Source organism: Entelurus aequoreus, linkage group LG01 (genome assembly GCF_033978785.1).
Source record: "Entelurus aequoreus isolate RoL-2023_Sb linkage group LG01, RoL_Eaeq_v1.1, whole genome shotgun sequence".
Lineage (NCBI taxonomy): Eukaryota > Metazoa > Chordata > Actinopteri > Syngnathiformes > Syngnathidae > Entelurus > Entelurus aequoreus.
The window spans coordinates 77,625,122-77,645,273 of record NC_084731.1 but is presented as its reverse complement, the minus strand read 5'-3'; the positions used below and the strand labels follow the sequence as shown (position 1 = coordinate 77,645,273).

Below are 20,152 nucleotides of genomic sequence, written 5' to 3'. Positions count from 1 at the left end.
GCGTTACATACCTTTTTACCTGCACGATGTCTCCCGCCGTGCTCTGCCTATTGGGATCACGACAAACCATCCTCGACACGTTCCGACTTCTACAAAGCAATGAACTACCTGCTGCCACCTACTGATATGGAGTATTACAAGATTACCCTGCCAAGCTCTACACAGCACAGGCACTAGACAACGGCACATTATTATGATCATTGATTTGCAAAAAAATGTTTTTGGACCAATTAGGTAAAGTTGCATCATTTCCCACGGCACACCAGACAATATCTCATGGCACACTATTGTGCCGCGGCACTGTGATTGAAAATCACTGGACTATGGTAATCTAATTAGTCACTATGATCATCGAATTAGTTACTATGGTAATCGAATTAGTTACTATGGTCAACAGCCATACAGGTCACACTGAGGGTAGCCGTATAAACAACTTTAACACTGTTACAAATATGCACCACACTGTGAACCCACACCAAACAAGAATGACAAACACATTTCGGGAGAACATCCGCACTGTAACACAACATCAACACAACAGAACAATTACCCAGAACCCCTTGCAGTACTAACTCTTCCGGGACGCTACAATATACCCCTCCACCCCCAACCCCGCCCACCTCAACCTCCTCATGCTCTCTCAGGGAGAGCATGTCCCAAATTCCAAGCTGCTGTTTTGAGGCATTTAAAAAAAAATAATGCACTTTGTGACTTCAATAATAAATATGGCAGTGCCATGTTGGCACTTTTTTTCATAACTTGAGTTGATTTATTTTGGAAAACCTTGTTACATTGTTTAATTTATCCAGCGGGGCATCACAACAAAATTAGGCATAATAATGTGTTAATTCCACGACTGTATATATCGGTATCGGTTGATATCAGAATCAGTAATAAAGAGTTGGACAATATCGGAATATCGGACATCTATAGTTCAAAGTGTAGGAAAAAAGTAGCGGTTTATAGTTTTATGGAATTGACAGTATTATTTGTGCTTAAACAGTACAGGGTCAATATCAGCCGATAGTTAAAGCTGCAAAATCGGTATCGTATCGGAAGTAAACACCCTTAATATTTATCGTGCACAGACGTTACTCATAGTGGTCGCACGACCTCACTTTAGAGATTCCACTGACATTTATGCCTGTGAGCAAGATACTGATGTATGAAATATCAAGTTCAAACCGGAATGTGTTGTTAGCTACTAGAAGGAGGAGAAAAATAGGATGAGAAATCAGACGTGAAAGATGATCAAAGTAAACAATCGGACCGCTTGTATCCTCAGGCTGCCTCTACTCTCTCTCCTCAAGTGTACAGCGTATGAACTGTAATCCATAATACTGTCCCGTTTCCCCCGGTAACAACGTCCTCGTGCTGCTAGATTGTGGTACCTTTCTTGACGAGTTGGATATTGGCATGTCGCCGACCGTTGCCGTTCTCCACGTAGCAGGTGTAGTTGCCCAGGTCGCTCTCCTCCAGGGAATCAACGGTGAGCGAGATGGAGACCTCTTGCTCCCCCAAGTGCTCACGGATTGTCCTGCGGGGGTACGGCAGAGTCAGTTTGTGGCGTGACAAGTGCAAATGTTCAAGTGGAACATGAACGTGGGAGCTTTTACCACATAGGAACTTTTTTGCAGATGTAAATAGAACAGGATCACAGTTATATTTCCTTGGTGATGACGCCGCCTCAGCCGATATCACATTATTGTCCACTAATTATTGCCCATATGTCATTGTCAACAATATTTTGAGACCACTTTAAGAATGAATGGAATAATAATCTACAATATTAATAATGTAAGTAACTTTTTCAAATGCCAAAAAAAGGGTGAAAAACAAGTTAAATCGTGATTAATCACAACAAATTATTGCATGCAGATTAATCCTGCAAATGTATTTAGACCAGGGGTGTCCAAACTTTTTCCACTGAGGGACGCACACGGAAAAATTAAAGCCTGCGGGGGCTATTTTGATAGTTTTCATTTTCAAATCATAACAAAATATATGGATTTTGGGTTTTTTTTCCCTTTAGGGCTCCTGAGGACCATAAAGGGTCTAAGTCATTAAAATGTTAAAAACAAGTCAAATTATTTTTTTTATTTTTTTTATATAACGCTTACAGTAAATCTCTACAGTATATCAACTTCAGGTTGATATAAAATTTAAAAAAACAAAAAGGTTTTATGCCTTTTCTGTCAAGACAACTTTGTTTTTTATAATAAAACTGAAATATGCAGTATTTCCCCCACTGCCCAAAACATTCAGAAAGCAATGTTTGATGTGAAGTAATTAGAGCCTTAAAAACATCAATAATGCAAGACACCATTGATACTAATTCATTGTCATTTTTGAGTAATCACAGTGAAAAGATGAATAAAATCCCATTAAATATATTTAGGATACAAAAGGTGCTCCACTCATAAAGTGATACATTTGTATTAGTTTTTTTTTTACTTTCAACACTTAAGTTACGAGCTCAACTTCAGATATATCTGTCGATTTTACGTTTAAACTATTATTTTGTTTGTTTTATGCTCTTTTGTCAAAGAAAACGTTGATGTTTTTGTATGGCAACCACACAATATATGCAATATTTTCCACATAAAACATTTTAAAGTGAAATATTTTAAATAATTGGAGCCTTGAATAGGTCAATAATTCATTATAACATTGATTTTTTTAAATTTTTTAAGCAGTGGCAAAAAAAAAGAAAAATAAAGATAGACAAAAGAAAAAAAAAACTGCCTGCATGGCAGCTTTGTGTCAACATTGCAACTTTTTCTAGTTAGATTTCACCTCATTCCACTTTTTGTAATGTTTATTTTTGCAATAGCATTTCCAGAATGCGTGGCGGGCCGGTAAACAATTAGCTGCGGGCCGCAAATGGCCCCCGGGCCGCACTTTGGACACCCCTGATTTAGACAGTACATGCTTTGTTAAAGGGAGCTGGAATTTTGCCTATTGTTCACCATCATTAGGAAAGACATAACGACGAATGCATTTTAAAATAAATGCATTCTAACTTGTAAATAAATGTAAATAAAAGCCTGCTTACAGCCGAGCCAATGGGAGGTCCTCTATTCCGCCTGTAAAACCCAATAAATTACAATCCAAAAACCGCCAACAATACTTAATTTACATTCCATGACTTGAATATTAACCAAGTATGAGTGATTTTGTTATTATAAGCGCTAACGCAGACAAACTATTTATCGCGGCGCCGCGATTACCAGCTGGTGTAGCTATGCTGATATCATCGACTGGTGGGCTGCTTCATGGAAGTTTATTGTAGATCATAAATCATGCTTCTCACCTTGACAGTCAAAGGATGAGGATGTAATTCCACACATTGATAGACTTTGACAGCCAATTTACACCCGAAAATGGCAAGAAACACACAAAACAACCCTTTTCTTCGTGATTATTATGATTAATTATTTATCTAAACGGGAGTATGACAAGACTATGTGAGTCTGCATCCTAATGACAGCAGACATTGTACAGTAAGTGATATTTTATTATGTTTGTTGGCTCTCATAGAGTCTGCAGTGAGTAATAATAAGTGATGTTGTCGAAGGAAAAAAGCTAAGATCATGATGCATTTTTGAAATGAATGCACTGCATATGTTTAAAATTAGCAAAATATTAAAAGTTATTATAGATGTTACTACATTACATATATACTTACATCACGTATATAAAACCTCAATGGAGGTGTTTGGATGTTTTTTTAAGGGCTTTGTAGGCAGAATGGAGTGACTCCCATTTGTGCTTGTCTTACATAATGATTGTGAATGATAGGTTCCCTTTAATTTAACCTTTTAAGGCCCAAGCTGTTTGTTTACATGCTTTTTTAATTTCTCTTTGCTATTTGGGTTTATTGGAACCTAATTAGAATAAAAACTAAAAATCATCTTTTGATATGATGTACTTAGTCCATAAGTAACAAACGTGTACTTCATATTTAGTGACATGCTAATTCTTATTTCGACAGTTTTTTTTTCCAAATTCCATTGTATGTTATACTCTTCTGACACCACCAGATGGCAGTATAAGTGTCCACATAAGGGCCATAAGACCCCAATTCAGTAGTGTACACAATTTTGGAAACAAGAGCTAAAAGGTGCTGTCCACGCATGTGGCCACTAAGGCCTTTAGAGGTAAAGCAAAAACATAAGACGGTGAAAAATAAGTTAACTCGTGATTAATCACAAAAAATGTTTGCATTATTCATGTATATATGCAGATTAATCCAGCAATTTATTTTCACCATACATGATCCTTTAACCTTAAGCATGGATGGTTACCTGAAAGGTGTGGGTTGTTATCAGGTCAACGCATACGCCAGTACTAAATGCTAGCTGGTCAATTTCACTTGAAACACACCCTGACTGGACTTAAGACAAAACTGTTAGCAAGTTTTGAGTAAACAACTAACGTGCATTCAAGTAAAATATGTCTTCAAATGTTCCTGTATGACATTCTCATAATAAAATTGCATTTGTGTCGAAGTATCGGGGTCTCTTTTTTAGGTTTATTTAAATTATGCAAGGGAGTATTTTTTTAACATTTTAATGAAAAGGATGAAAATAAGTAAACAATAAAAAATGCATATTGATTGTCTGGAAGTGCAGTTTTTTCCCCAGTTGTAAAACCTGGGTCAAGCGTTTTTTTGTTTATTTTTATTTATTAATTTTTTTGCTGTTGCCATCACTTTGCAACAAATCCGGCATACTGGCTCATTCATCCGCGTTTGGTCGGCTCATTTTCCTCATTCTGTGCCACGACACAAACACACGTTTGGCTTTGCAATCCTATTTTTTCTTCCTAATCGTCGTTGGCTTGCTAGCGTGTCGCGACTGTCGGAAGCTAGCAGTCTCGCCTCCGCTCACCGAGACAAATATCGTGGATGACTGACAAGAGGGTTCACTCTACTGCAATTGGATAAACATGCAAGTGTGCCCCGTTTAAAATAAAAGAAAGACACAAACAGGGCAATGCACCAATACCTACAAAATTATGGAGTTTATTTTCTTTTTATTTATCGGTCCAAGGCCAAGTGATGACCAGTGTTTGTAAAATTACTTAAAAAATGTGTGTGTGTGTAATTAGCCTACACGTTGTTTGCTGTGGGATGTTGCCTCTTCTTATTTGATATCAAGTTCCTTTTAGTGTGGTGCTCGTAAAAAGTTACTTCCTGCATTGAACTTGCTTGCTTGATGACATACAACCAAGTCAAAAGTAGCACGCCATGTTGCATCAAACACATCGGGAACAGCGTTGTAACGCTGCATAAAATGAATTAGATTACCCGTTACAAGTAAAAGTAACGGCGTTAGTAACGGCATTGTTATGTGACGCCATTGTGACAGAGAACGTGACTTTATCTACTTTCGCAGCTGCTCAGCGACTACCAAAAATATCAGAAAAACCTCGAGAAAACAATAACTCAACACCGCAGGGGGCCCAAAAAAGTCATTAGAATCTTAATAAAATATGGATTTTTCCCTGTCAAAATGTTTTTTATGTCACAGTGTGATTCCCGAAAGAAATCACGAGTGAGTATTATGATTAGGGTTGGGTATCGAGTATCGATTGGAACAGGGACTAACTTTCCGATTCTCCCGGAATTGTTCAAAAGTTTAAATTTCGATTCCTAGTTTCGATACCCAGTCCGCCGACCGGAAAAAAAGAATAAGTCCGCCGACCGGAAAAAGAAGCCGCTAAACACCAACGAAGAATCAATCAATCAATCAATCAATGTTTATTTATATAGCCCTAAATCACAAGTGTCTCAAAGGGCTGTACAAGCCACAACGACATCCTCGGTACAGAGCCCACATACGGGCAAGGAAAAACTCACCCCAGTGGGACGTCGGTGAATGACTATGAGAAACCTTGGAGAGGACCGCATATGTGGGTAACCCCCCCCCCCCTCTAGGGGAGACCGAAAGCAACGGATGTCGAGTGGGTCTGACATAACATTGTGAAAGTCCAGTCCACAGTGGATCCAACACATCAGCGGGAGTCCAGTCCACAGCGGGGCCAACAGGAAACCATCCCGAGCGGAGACGGGTCAGCAGCGCAGAGATGTCCCCAACCGATGCACAGGCTAGTGCCGGAAGTGTTAGCATAGCCGAGCCTATGTAGCCGAGCGAGTCAGTCAAGCATGGATAGCGGGCGTCGGCGGTCGAAGTGTGGCTTTATTTTACTAAAAAAAATGAAATATCGGCAAAATGTAACACGTGCGACAGGACTGTTTCCTGCTTAGGAGGGTGCACGTCGAACACGATGAAGCACCTCCGAGTACAAATAAATGCGTGTCCCGTCTTCGACACGCTGCGCCGACCGTCCTCCTGTGCCTCTTCCTCTGGCTTCGACGCCCAGCCTGGCACCTCGGTGACTGCATTGCAGTCCGAATCCGGTAAGTAAAACAATATATATGCAATAAATAATGTGTTTTGCGGCAACGTCGAGGCAGCTAACAAATTAGCCCGCATATTTTTTCATAGAAAATTTACAACCTGCTAGCCAGGCTCCGCGATGTGCTCAGCGTACTCCGTTCACCGTAGCGGCAATGGGGAAGATGTCGGTGCCACAGACGGAAGAGTGCCACAGAAAGGTCACTGCACACATAGTCAAAAGACTGCATCACTTTTCAGAGGTGGAATCTCCAACATTTAGGTTAGTTAAGCAATAACGTTAGAGCTAAGCTAATTGATACTGGGCTAAACAGTAACAGCAACATTACATGTTTGTTTATGTTTGCAGGGATATGGTGAAAACTCTCAACCCAAAATACATACCACCTTCCAGGGACTACCTGTCAAACACTTTAATCCCGGCATGGTACAAGAAGAATCGGAATCGAAACAAAGAATCGGAATCGTTCGAATTCAAACGATACCCAACCCTAATTATGATTCATTCTTTATCAGTATGACAACATTCTATCAGTCTGCGTCCTAATGACAGTAGACATTGTACTGTAAGTGATGTTTTATTATGTTTTTTTGGCTTTCATAAAGTCTGCAGTGAGTAATAATCAGGGATGTTGTGGAAGGAAAAAAGCTAACGTCATGATGCGTTTTCGAAATGAATGTTTAAAATGAGCAACATATTAAATGTTATTATCAATGTTACTACATTACATATATACTTACATCATGTATATAAAACATAAAAGGGAGGTGTTTGGATGTTTTTTTAAGGGTTTTATTGGCAGAATGGAGAGAGTCCCATGTGTGCTTGTCTTACATAATGATTGTGAATGATAGGCACAATGTGAAAAAAAAAAAGTGCAGTTCCCCTTTAAGGTAATGCAAAAACATAAGACTGTGAAAAATAAGTTAACTCATGTCATCCAAAAATATCAGAAACACCTCAAGAAAACAATAACTCAACACCACAGGGGGCCCAAAAAAGTCATAAGCAGAGAACGGCGTCTTAATAAAATATGGATGTTTCCCGGTCAACATGTTGTTTATGTCGCAGTGTGAATCCCAAAAGAAATCACAACTTCAAAATTAGTCTCAGACGGAGCGTTTTTGATACCCATACCGTAAATCTCCGTGACATGTCATCCCGCGCTATCACCAAACCTTTACTCTGGCTGTTTACATCCATCCTTCAACAGGTAATACCTTCTGACCTGCCGGGTCTCCAGACAGTGACATTATAATGGTTGTCAAAGCAGAAGACAACCTTCAAATAGACCAATAATGTCTCCGTATATTACTCCGCTTTGGCCAATAACTGGTGAGGAGTAGAAAAACGATGATCTGACCGCTGCGGGAATTGTTGCTGACACAATAAAGCCTCAACCCTGAACTATTCCTTCCCTCGCAAGTTGATTGAATCGTAGCTCGGTCGACATATTTAGTGATATTTGGTTTCCCTTAATTGAACTTAAAACAATTGGACTGTGTGACCCTTTCTCTGTTGAATGATGTTTAGAGGGACTAATAAAGGCTGAGAACTTTAGGTCATTGTCACGAAAAGTTGTACCTTTCATGTCAAAGCCAATTACCAGAACTTTCTCCAACTGTTAACAGAGCTACGGCCACGCTCGGCTTCAAACGCTAATGGACCTCCGACCAATTTAAGGCCAGTGCAACACTTTGTACTCCACACCCTGTTGTCACTGCGGAAATGAGCACACACACACACTAAGTACACTAAGGCAGTGTTTTTCAACCTTTTCTGAGCCGAGGCACATTTTATTCATTGAAAAAATCCCCAGGCACACCATCAGCAAAAAACATTAAAAAATGAAACTCAGCAGTCCATATTGACAATTAAAAAGCCGTTCTCGCAATTGTTGGATATGAATTCAAACCATAACCAAGCATTCATCACTATAGCTCTTGTCTCAAAGTAGGTGTACTGTCACGACCTGTCACATCACGCCGTGACTTATTTTGACGTTTTTGCTGTTTTCCTGTGTGTAGTGTTTTAGTTCTTGTCTTGCGCTCCTATTTTGGTGGCTTTTCCTCTTTTGTTGTTATTTTCCTGTAGCAGTTTCATGTCTTCCTTGAACGCTTTTCCCCCGCACCTGCGTTGTTTTCGCAATCAAGACTATTTAAGTTGTGCGGACGCTATCCTTCTTTGTGGGACATTGTTGATTGTCAGGTCATGTACGGATGCTCCACACACTGTAAGTCTTTGCTGTCGTCCAGCATTCTGTTTTTGTTTACTTTGCAGCCAGTTCAGTTTTAGTTTCGTTCTGCAAAGCCTTCCCTAAGCTTCAAAACCCTCCTTAAGACCTACCTCTTCTCGCTGGCCTTTGACCCGAGCTGAGTCCGCCCACTAGGCCACCATTTCTAGTCCCCCCCCCCTCCCACCCCTTCGCTTTAGTTGTGTTTTTCAATTTGTAGCACTTTTATTATTATTATTTTTTATTCTGCAAATTTTTAAAACTTTTTTATTCGACCCCTTTTACCGTATTGCATTTGCATTATCTTGTTTAGCACACTCATTGTTTATGTTCTTTGTTTGTTTTTTTTGTTTTGCTTAGTTGTTTTTTGTTGTTGTTGTTTTTTTTTGTTTTTTGTTTGCTCCATGCTTTTTTTAACCTGTAAAGCACTTTGGTGCAATCTAAAAAGTTGTTGAAAATGTGCTATATAAATAAAGTTGACTTGACTTGACTTGACTTCAATGCCTTTTCTTAGTGGCGCTCGCCTTTTGTTTATTTTTGGTTTAAGCATTAGACACCTTTTTACCTGCACACTGCCTCCCGCTGTCGTCTGCATATTGTGATCACGACAAACATCTACAAAGCAATTAGCTACCGGCTGCCACCTACTGATTTGGAAGAGTATTACATGGTTACTCTGCCGAGCTTTAGACAGTACAGACACTCAACAACGGCACGATATTTGCGGATTATAATTACTGGTTTGCAAAAAATCTTTTAACTCAATTAGGTGAAATTACATAATCTTCCACGGCACACCAGACTGAGATCTGTACCTTGGTAAACCTCGCTCTCTGACAGTGACTGTGCTGGCAATCGGGTTGATATCTCAGTTTTCTCAGTTATCTCACGCTCGTCACGCTCGTCTCTCATGCATGTGACCCAGATTCAAGTCTCGGGCGAAACAGAAATGCAGGGACTGAGCCACGCGGGTTACAGTGGTGCCGTGACCCGGATGAGAGTGAGGTTTAGGGGGGGTGAGTGGATCGGAGACCGGTCAGTATAAGGTTGGGTCACGTGTTCCTCGGTAAGCCCCGCTCTCTGACAACCTCAAGAGCAGTGCTGGCTATTGGGTTGATAGCCCAGGCTAATAGCTTGTCTTTCTTGACCCAGGTTCCAGTTTTGGGTAGAACAGAAAAAGTGCACAAGCGCAAAAGTGGTGCACGATTTCAGCATTTTGACAACCGTTTTCCACCCACATCCATAGCATCATGGGGCGTTTTGTTACGCTGTGGAAGATGTAGCACCGGATATCATTGCGCACCACCTTTTTAAGAGCAATGTAGAACATCTCCTCCGGTGCGATCGACAACGGAACCGACTTTTTATCACGCAAAAGGTGCGCTGTTGTAGACGCTAGCATAAACTGTGATGGTGCGTTGGAATGATCCAAACTAGGTTATTTTAGTAAACGAGTAGTATATTGATTAGTTTGTTCAATTATTCGATAATCGAATAAAACTTACTTTATAACCTCACAGTGTATTTTAGGGGAAATAGTTGAAATATACAATGATTGTTCTGCTTGCCATAATATTTATTGTCTTTTTCTAACAAATGCTCATAGTCAACATTGAAATTGCACTTTTTAACGTGTGTGGAACCCGCTTGGTTCAGTTCCTGCTTTCCTGTTCCTGCCGGGGTCTAATACCTGGGTCGTCCGCATGAGAGACAAGTGTGCTGACTACCGAGCTCAACTCGATAGCTCTTGAAGTTCTTAGCGGGTGAGATTGACCAACGTCCACATGGCCCAGCCACACCGGCTGGCTTGTGTTACATATTGCATTATCCATCCATCCATCCATTTTCTACCGCTTGTCCCTTTCGGGGTCGCTGGAGCCGTATGTGGGCTCTGTACAGAGGATGTCATTGTGGCTTGTACAGTCCTTTGAGACACTTGTGATTTAGGGCTATATAAATAAACATTGATTGATTGATTGATTGATATCTCAGCTGCATTCGGGCGGAAGGCGGGGTCCACCCTGGACAAGTCACCACCTCATCGCAGGGCCAACACAGATAGACAGACAAAATTCACACTCACATTCACAAACTAGGGCCAATTTAGTGTTGCCAATCAGCTTTATTAAAAGAAATAAAACAAAACAACACTACGATGTTCACCACCACAGAGATCAAATTTTCCCCACACACCACGCTCATGTGCGCTCTATTGCAGACAACGTGCGGAAACTAGGTTTGCATATTTAAAGTCCATGGTACTCCATGTGGTCCATATTTGATCAATTGTTATTGGTTCATTAAAGCGACAGCATATAAGTGAAAGTGTTTTTCTAATCAAATAATCAATTTAATCGATAACTCGTTACAGCCCGAATCCAGATGCAGGGAAATGCTGTGTTGCAGGAAGTTCTTTCATAGGAGATACACTATATTGCCAAAAGTATGTGGCCACCCATCCAAATGATGAGAATCAGGTGTCCTAATCACTTGGCCCGGTGTATAAAATCAAGCACTTAGGCATGGAGACTGTTTCTACAAACATTGGTGAAAGAATGGGCCGCTCTCAGTGATTTCCAGCATGGAACTGTCATAGGATGCCACCTGTGCAACAAATCCAGTCGTGAAATTTCCTCGCTCCTAAATATTCCAAATTCAAATTTATTATAAGAAAATGGAAGAGTTTGGGAACAACAGCAACTCAGCCACCAAGTGGTAGGCCACGTAAACTGACAGAAAGTGGTCAGTGGATGTTGAAGCGCATAATGCAAAGACTTTCTGCACAGTCAGTTGCTGCAGAGCTCCAAACTTCATGTGACCTTCCAATTAGCCCACGTACAGTACGCAGAGAGCTTCATGGAATGGGTTTCCATGGCCGAGCAGCTGAATCTAAGCCATACAGCACCAAGTCCAATGCAAAGCGTGGGATGCAGTGGTGTAAAGCACGTCGCCACTGGACTCTAGAGCAGTGGAGACGCCTTCTCTGGACTGATGAATCACACTTTTCCATCTGGCAATCTGATGGACCAGTCTGGGTTTGGAGGTTGCCAGGAGAACGCTACATTTCGGACTGCATTGTGCCGAGTGTAAAATTTGGTGGAGGAGGAATTATGGTGTGGGGTTGTTTTTCAGTAGTTGAGCTTCCAGTGAAAATAACTTTGAATGCTCCAGGATACCAAAACATTTTGGACAATTCCAACCTTGTGGGAACAGTTTGGAGCGGGCCCCTTCCTCTTCCAACATGACTGTGCACCAGTGCACAAAGCAGTGTCCATAAAGACATGGATGACAGAGTCTGGTGTGGATGAACTTGACTGGCCTGCACAGAGTCCTGACCTGAACCCGATAGAACACCTTTGGGATGAATTAGAACGGAGACTGAGAGCCAGGCCTTCTCCACCAACATCAGTGTGTGACCTCACCAATGCGCTTTTGGAAGAATGGTCGAAAATTCCTATAAACACACTCCGCAACCTTGTGGACAGCCTTCCCAGAAGAGTTGAAGCTGTAATAGCTGCAAAAGGTGGACCGACATCATATTGAACCCTATGGGTTAGGAATGGGATGGCACTTCAAGTTCATATGTGAGTCAATGCAGGTGGCCAAATACTTTTGTCAATATAGTGTATATTGATTTGTGTTGATTGCTGGCTCCAAATCAGACTTTAAAGTACCAGTAGAGTGGAAAGACAGGTTGCCTCTATATAAATCTGATTCATGACACCAACAGACGAACAAAGTTTGTGAGTGAATAGATATGATCAAAATAGTATCATTCTCACTGAGATTCCCGAGCCATTTTGAGAGTTAATGAGGAAGCCAGTCAGATGCTTTGTGACGTAGCGTTAGGAACCACAGATCCCTTCCTCTTTCAACAACAAAGTTAATCATGCAGACTTTTTCAAGCCAAAAACGATTACTTTGGTAACAAAATTATGATCAGAACCTTATATTTTTGAGCCCGAATACAAAGAGGATGAGCAATAAGTTTTAGAAGCCGAGTGCTAAACGAATGCAGCTTTAATAAAACACTATAGCGTCAGCAGCATACAAACTAACAATAACAAACCATAATAAAACAAACACTGTAATATTTCCACTCTCACTGGGATGCAGAGCGACGGGACGCTCACATAATTCCGTTTGGATGAAGAATCAATCACAATCCTTGCGAAGGTTTAAAAAAAGTTGCAGAAACTAGCGACTTTTAGGGGATGTCAAAGTCAACCAGCCTCTCGGTCCATGGCCACATTTGTCTACTACCAGGTGAGAGATGCATGAATTATAATCTAGAATGTACTTTTAGCAAGTTTGAGACGTAGCAGAAGTAGCTGCCGGCTCAGTGTGTCAACAGTAGCAATGCGCCGCTAAAATAGTCCGTCTGCGTTAGCGCTTGTAATAACAATATCACTCATATTTGGTTAATTTTCAGGTCACGACGTGTAAATGGAATATTGTTGTTATTTTTTGGATGTTTTTACAGAGTATCATGAGCGCAACACAGGACCCTCGATCTGTTGATTCAATTGTTAGATATTTATTTATGAATTTGAATGCATAAAAAAAGCCAAGCATATGTGTTCTTGTCTTATATTAGTGTACAGCTCCACTAATGGACATTGGAGTGTTACTTTCAAAGGCAAAATTTAAGTATTGCTAGAAACATAATTTTATATGGGACTTTATTGTATTATATGTATAGTACATGTTCCAAAAAGAAATAAAGCATAAAACACAGTATATTTAAATATACTAAATGTAAAAAAAGGGAATAAATATTCAAAATAAGATCATTAACTGAAATCTAGTTTGGTTACGCCATCATGAGCGCAACACAAGGTTGTAAAAGTTTCAACTACAATTCTAAATAAGATGTCAAAAGCAAACTGAAATCAAATACACACAGCTTAAAGATTGATCAATACCTATTTCAATTTAGTAATACATAAATATGATGATTTATCAAAATATAAAAGAAATATACCTGAACAGAACGCTCATGATGGTTACACCAAAAAGTAACGCTATGAACCGCGTTTTTCCATGTTTTTGGGGCATTTTTATGCTATTTCCAAGCATCTCCTTTTCATTATCGTTGATTTTAAATGGTCAAACTAATGCATATTATACATGCATGCCCTAGTAAACGAACAAAAAAGTCATATTTATTTTGATTGTTACATTTTTAAGTATATTTGTGCAGGCGGGTGCGAATGTACCCATTACGAGAGCTGTACACATAAGGATTGTGAATGATAAACAGCACATCTCTTTCCCATTTTCACGTACCGTATTTTTCGGACCAAAGGGCGCAACGGATTATAAGGTACACTGTTGATGAGCTGGTCTATTCAGGTCTACTTTCAGACGAAAGGCGCACCGGATTATAAGGCGCATTAAAGGGGTCATATTGTAGCATGTGAGGAGATGGCGCTGAATATTTTAATGTCATTCAGACTTTTGTTTAAACTGCATCTCCTCATCCGCGGCTTGATGTGCAACAACATTGTGTCCAGTGAAAAAAACACTCCGACTGAAACTCTCTAAAAATAACTTAAGTTCCGTGGGTGAATTATGTAAACCCACTACACCAGGGGTGTCCAAACTTTTTCCACTGAGGGCCACACACTGAAAAATTGAAGCAAGCGGGGGCCATTTTGATATTTTTTATTTTAAAAACCAATACAATATATGTATAAAAAATATACATTTAGGCCTCCACTCAGGCTTGATCCCAGGGATCAAGCCCGGAAATCAGGGCTGTTCTATTCTCATAAATAACAATAGGCTTCTGCTTTCCAGCACAATGTCTTTTCCCCCTGCGTCCGCTCATCAGCATCTCCAACTCCAACTACGTGTCTCAATCCGGCTGCTGCTAATAAAGGTGATTAGATAACAAGGCCCACCTGGGCCATCTACTCACCTGTCGCTGTCTTCGAGGCCAACCCTGGCACACCCCGTTCCGCGGCAGGCCCTCAGGCCACGCCCCCCTCCACAGTGTCATTGTTCAGTATTGCTATTTTTATTATTATTCACGTTTTAAATCTCTAGATCAACATTAGGTCTATCTGTCAATATAACGTTTTTAAAGATTTAAGTTGTATGCTCTTTTTGTCCAAGAAAACCCTGTTTTTTATGGAAAAAAACCCAAAATATGCAATATTTTCACCCAATAAAATTTTTAAGTGGAATATTTGACATTATATAATAATTGGAGCCTTAAAAAGGTCAATAACTCATAACACCATTGATTCATTATTATTTTTTGAGTAATGACACTTAAAAACAAATCACACTACAATTATTAGGGATCCACAAGGGTCCTACTCATTAAAGTGTTAAAAAATATATTATCAAATTTTTTTACTGTTTACTTTAAACCCAAAAATCTCGAGATCAACTTCAGATCTATCCGTCAATTATAAGCTTTATTGTTGTTTATGTTTTTTGTTTGTTCGTTTTAGGCCATTCTTTAAAAAAAACAAAAAAACAGCTCAGTTTGTTTATATAGCAAACACAAAATATGCAACATTTTCCCCCAAAAATATCTCAAAGTGGAATATTTAATATGACGTAATTGGAGCCTTGAATACGTCAATAATTCATAATGACATTGATTTTGATTCATTATTATTTTTTAAGGAAAGAAACAGCCTGCATGGCAGCTTTGTGTTATTAGAGGAAACATTGCAACATTTTCTTCTTACATGTCACCTGTTTGCTCTTTTATACCACTTTTTATGTTTAAATTTTTTTTCAATCTGATTTTTAAAATGTGCCGTGGGGCCGTTAAAAAATGACATGCGGGCTGCAAATGGCCCCCGGGCTGCACTTTGGATACCCCTGCACTACACGGTAAGGATTATTTTTCCTACATTTCAAACACTTCCTTGTGGTCTGCATAACATGTAATGGTGGTTCTTTGGTCAAAATGTTGCATAGATAATGTTTTACAGACCATCTTCAAGTCACTTTCTGATGTCTCTTTGTGGGTGGTCTTATTTACGTGGCTCCACTTCGACAACGTCTTCTCCCCGCCATTTTTGTTGTACCGGTAGTTTTTAGCGTTTCCATAGCGAGTCTACTGACGGATAAAAGTTAAAACTGTACGCTACTTTATATTAGAAATGGCAATAGCGGATGATAAATGCCCCACAACAGGAGGATAGAGAAAAAGGAGGAGCTTATTGACTACGGAGTACAATTTTCCATATATGGAAAATTTGATGATGTCAATTGAACATAAGTCAACTTGCAGTCCACACGTATATATATTATGTGTGACTGCCATCTACTGGTCACACTTATCATTACACCATGTACCAAATAAAAATGCTTCAAGGTCGGTAAGCACAATCAGAATTAATGCGTACATTAGGCGCACCAGGTTATAAGGCGCACTGTTGATTTTTGAGGAAATTAAAGGATTTTAAGTGCGCCTTATAGTCCGAAAAATAAGGTATTTTCAGTATGACTGATCTGATAATATGGTCAAGAGTGCAGAGGCGTTCCCATCCTGAAGTCATCCAACCTCAAATCTACAGAAATTGTCAAAGATATTCGGAGCAAAATATTATTTTGTGATGTTTAGACCAGTGTTTTTCAACCACTGTGCAGCGGCACACTAGTGTACCGTGAGATACAGTCTGGTGTGCTGTGGGAGATTATCTAATTCCACCTACTTGGGTTAAAAATATTTTTTTGCAAACCAGGAATTATAATATGCAAATGATGTGTTGTTGTTGAGTGTCGGTGCTGTCTAGAGCTGGGCAGAGTAATCGTGTAATACTCTTCCATATCAGTAGGTGGCAGCAGGTAGCTAATTGCTTTGTAGATGTCGGGAACATGGTTTGTCGTGATCACAATATGCGGGAGGCAGCCTGAAGGTAAAAAGGTATCTCACACTTAAATCAAAAATCAACAAAAGGTGAGTGCCGCTAAGAAAAGGCATTGAAGCTTAGGGAAGGCTATGCAGAACGAAATTGTGGAAGACTTGCTCTTCCGGGTACTTCAGACCACCAATTATGGACATGACCGCCTCGTTCATCTTTCTGAACAATGATTTATTTTGCAATAAATGTTTTTTGTGTTCGTTTTCAGTCATTTCTGTCCGTCTCGCCCTCACTTTCGTTCGTGCTTGGGTTTTCTCTCCGCCATCAACAACCCCCCTTCCTTCCCGGCTGCTGCTCTTTAACAGAGCGACCGGTGATTAGATAAGCCAGCCCAGGTGTGCCATACGCACCTGTCGCTAGTCTCGAAACCAGTCCTGGCACAACCGCTTCGCTGCAGGTCCGCAGGCCACGCCACCCCACTGAAACTAAAACTGAACTGGCTACAATGTAAACAAAAACAGAATGCTGGACGACAGCAAAGACTTACAGCGTGTGGAGCAGACAGCGTCCACAAAGTACATCCGTACATGACATGACAATCAACAATGTCCCCACAAAGAAGGATAGCAACAACTTAAATAGTCTTGATTGCGAAAACAACCAACAAAAGAGGAAAAGCCACCAAAATAGGAGCGCAAGACAAGAACTAAAACACTACACACAGGAAAACAGCATACAACTCCAAATAAGTCACGGCGTGATGTGACAGGTGGTGACAGTACACCTACTTTGAGACAAGAGCTATAGTGATGCATGCTTGGTTATGGTTGGAATTCATAGCCAACAATTGCGAGAACGACTTTTTAATTGTCAATATCGACAACTGAATTTCATTTTCTTATGTTTTCCGCAAGTGGTGTGCCTCAGAATTTCTTCAATGAAAAAAATGTGCCTTGTCTCAGAAAAGGTTGAAAAACACGGGTTTAGACGGTATTTTCACATACTTTGCGCACTGTAAATATAATTGGATATGGTTTCATGGATACAGTGAAGTCAACTTGTCTTTCCACTCTACTGTTACTTCAGGTCATCCATCTTAAGTATGAAATTGCTGTACGGACGATCAGGCTAGATTTTGTCACAGAACTTCTAGAAGTTTCAGGATAGTGGGGAAACAAAGTGCGGAGCATCTCCAGCTGGGCGTCCGTGCCACTGCTGTGATGATAGAAGAGCATATTAGCATTTTAGGGCTACAAAATTGCATCTATTTCCAGTGTGCGCTTAATGATGCATGGGGACTAATAGTGTGAAGAGGTACAAGGGGCCACTCGGGCATTAAAATCCTGCCTGCCGCAAGGGGAACCTGAATATGGAAAGCCCTCTAATTTGTGTTGATCAATGAATGGACTAAACAAAGTGGACTTCAATTTACTGACAAATGAAGGCTGCGCTGCCAGTGGCAACATCCTGTATTGTCTGCACACAGTAAAAAAAAAACATAAAAAACCTCAATATTAATAAACATGAAATATATTTTAATAACACAATGAAGACTCATTAAGTACAATCATTTGATCAACACAAACACACCACTCTCAAATGAAGTGTCCTGTAGTGGCTACATGTATGTTTATATGTGTGAGTGGGACATTAATTGACCCTTTATCTCTTAAAAGGATTCTGCAGTGTTCACCGACGTCCCACTGGGGTGAGTTTTTCCTTGCCCGTATGTGGGCTCTGTACCGAGGATGTCGTTGTGGCTTGTGCAGCCCTTTGAGACACTTGTGATTTAGGGCTATATAAATAAACATTGATTGATTGATTGATTGATTGATTCAAACTTCTATAATATATATTAGAGATGTCCGATAATATCGGCCTGCCCATATTATCGGCCGATAAATGCTTTAAAATGAAATATCGGAAATTATCGTTTTTCTTATTATCGGTATCGTTTTTTTTTTATTTTATTTTATTTATTTTTATTAAATCAACATAAAAAACACAAGATACACTTACAATTAGTGCACCAACCCAAAAAACCTCCCTCCTGCATTCACACTCATTCACACAAAAGGGTTGTTTCTTTCTGTTATTAATATTCTGGTTCCTACATTATATATCAATATATATCAATACAGTCTGCAAGGGATACAGTCCGTAAGCACACATGATTGTGCGTGCTGCTGGTCCACTAATAGTACTAACCTTTAACAGTTAATTTTACTCATTTTCATTCATTACTAGTTTCTATGTAACTGTTTTTATATTGTTTTACTTTCTTTTTTATTCAAGAATTTTTTTAAATTTATTTATCTTATTTTATTTTTTTAAAAAGGACCTTATCTTCACCATACCTGGTTGTCCAAATTAGGCATAATAATGTGTTAATTCCACGACTGTATATATCGGTATCGGTAATTAAAGAGTTGGACAAAAATAATTACATAAAAAAATAGTAATTAATGAAAATGTTAGTGGACCAGCAGCACATACAATCATGTGTGCTTCAGGGACTGTGGGCTCTAATTGGACTCGGTATCTTTCACCGAGTGAGAAAATGGGGCGGAGCCTGCTAATGCCAGGTCACCGAGTGGGCCGCCAACTCAGCCTTGTCACACTGCTCACTGTTAACCTTTTCATTAGGGCTAGATTTGTTCACGCTGTAGACTTTCCACACTTCACATGGGCCGTGATGTCTTCCTCTTCAACACGTTGGCAATTATAAGAAGAGTGTAAGGGTTTTCTGCTGTACCCATAAAACGTCAAACTTTAGAACTACTACATTTTATTCTGAATCACTCTGACATCAGATACACTATATCGCCAAAAGTATTTGGCCACCCATCCAAATGATGAGAATCAGGTGTATAAAATCAAGCACTTAGGCATGGAGACTGCTTCTACAAACATTGGTGAAAGAATGGGCCGCTCTCAGTGATTTCCAGCGTGGAACTGTCATAGGATGCCACCTGTGCAACAAATCCAGTGGTGAAATTAAATATTCCAAAGTCAACTTTATTATAAGAAAATGGAAGAGTTTGGGAACAACAGCAACTCAGCCACCTAGTGGTAGGTCACGTAAACTGACAGAAAGGGGTCAGTGGATGCTGAAGCGCATAGTGCAAAGACTTTCTGCACAGTCAGTTGCTACAGAGCTCCAAACTTCATGTGACCTTCCAATTAGCCCACGTACAGTACGCAGAGAGCTTCATGGAATGGGTTTCCATGGCCGGGCAGCTGCATCTAAGCCATACATCACCAAGTCCAATGCAAAGCGTGGGATGCAGTGGTGTAAAGCACGTCGCCACTGGACTCTAGAGCAGTGGAGACGCCTTCTCTGGAGTGATGAATCACGCTTTTCCATCTGGCAATCTGATGGACCAGTCTGGGTTTGGAGGTTGCCAGGAGAACGCTACATTTCGGACTGCATTGTGGCGAGTGTGAAATTTGGTGGAGGAGGAATTATGGTGTGGGGTTGGCCCCTTAGTTCCAGTGAAAGAAACTTTGAATGCTCCAGGATACCAAAACATTTTGGACAATTCCATGCTCCCAACCTTGTGGGAACAGTTTGGAGCGGACCCCTTCCTCTTTCAACATGACTGTGCACCAGTGCACAAAGCAAGGTCCATAAAGACATGGATGGCAGAGTCTGGTGTGGATG

At 40.1% G+C, this 20,152-nt stretch overlaps 1 protein-coding gene across 1 annotated transcript in view; it reads right to left on the bottom strand.

Moving 5' to 3' along the window:
• LOC133649008 (interleukin-1 receptor accessory protein-like 1) overlaps positions 1-20,152 on the bottom strand; it is a 53,420-nt gene that overhangs the window by 27,896 nt on the left and 5,372 nt on the right. The window contains exon 2 of the mRNA XM_062045712.1: positions 1,392-1,712. Coding sequence (XP_061901696.1) covers positions 1,392-1,712 — 321 coding nt within the window. The remainder of the gene's footprint in view (positions 1-1,391; positions 1,713-20,152) is intronic.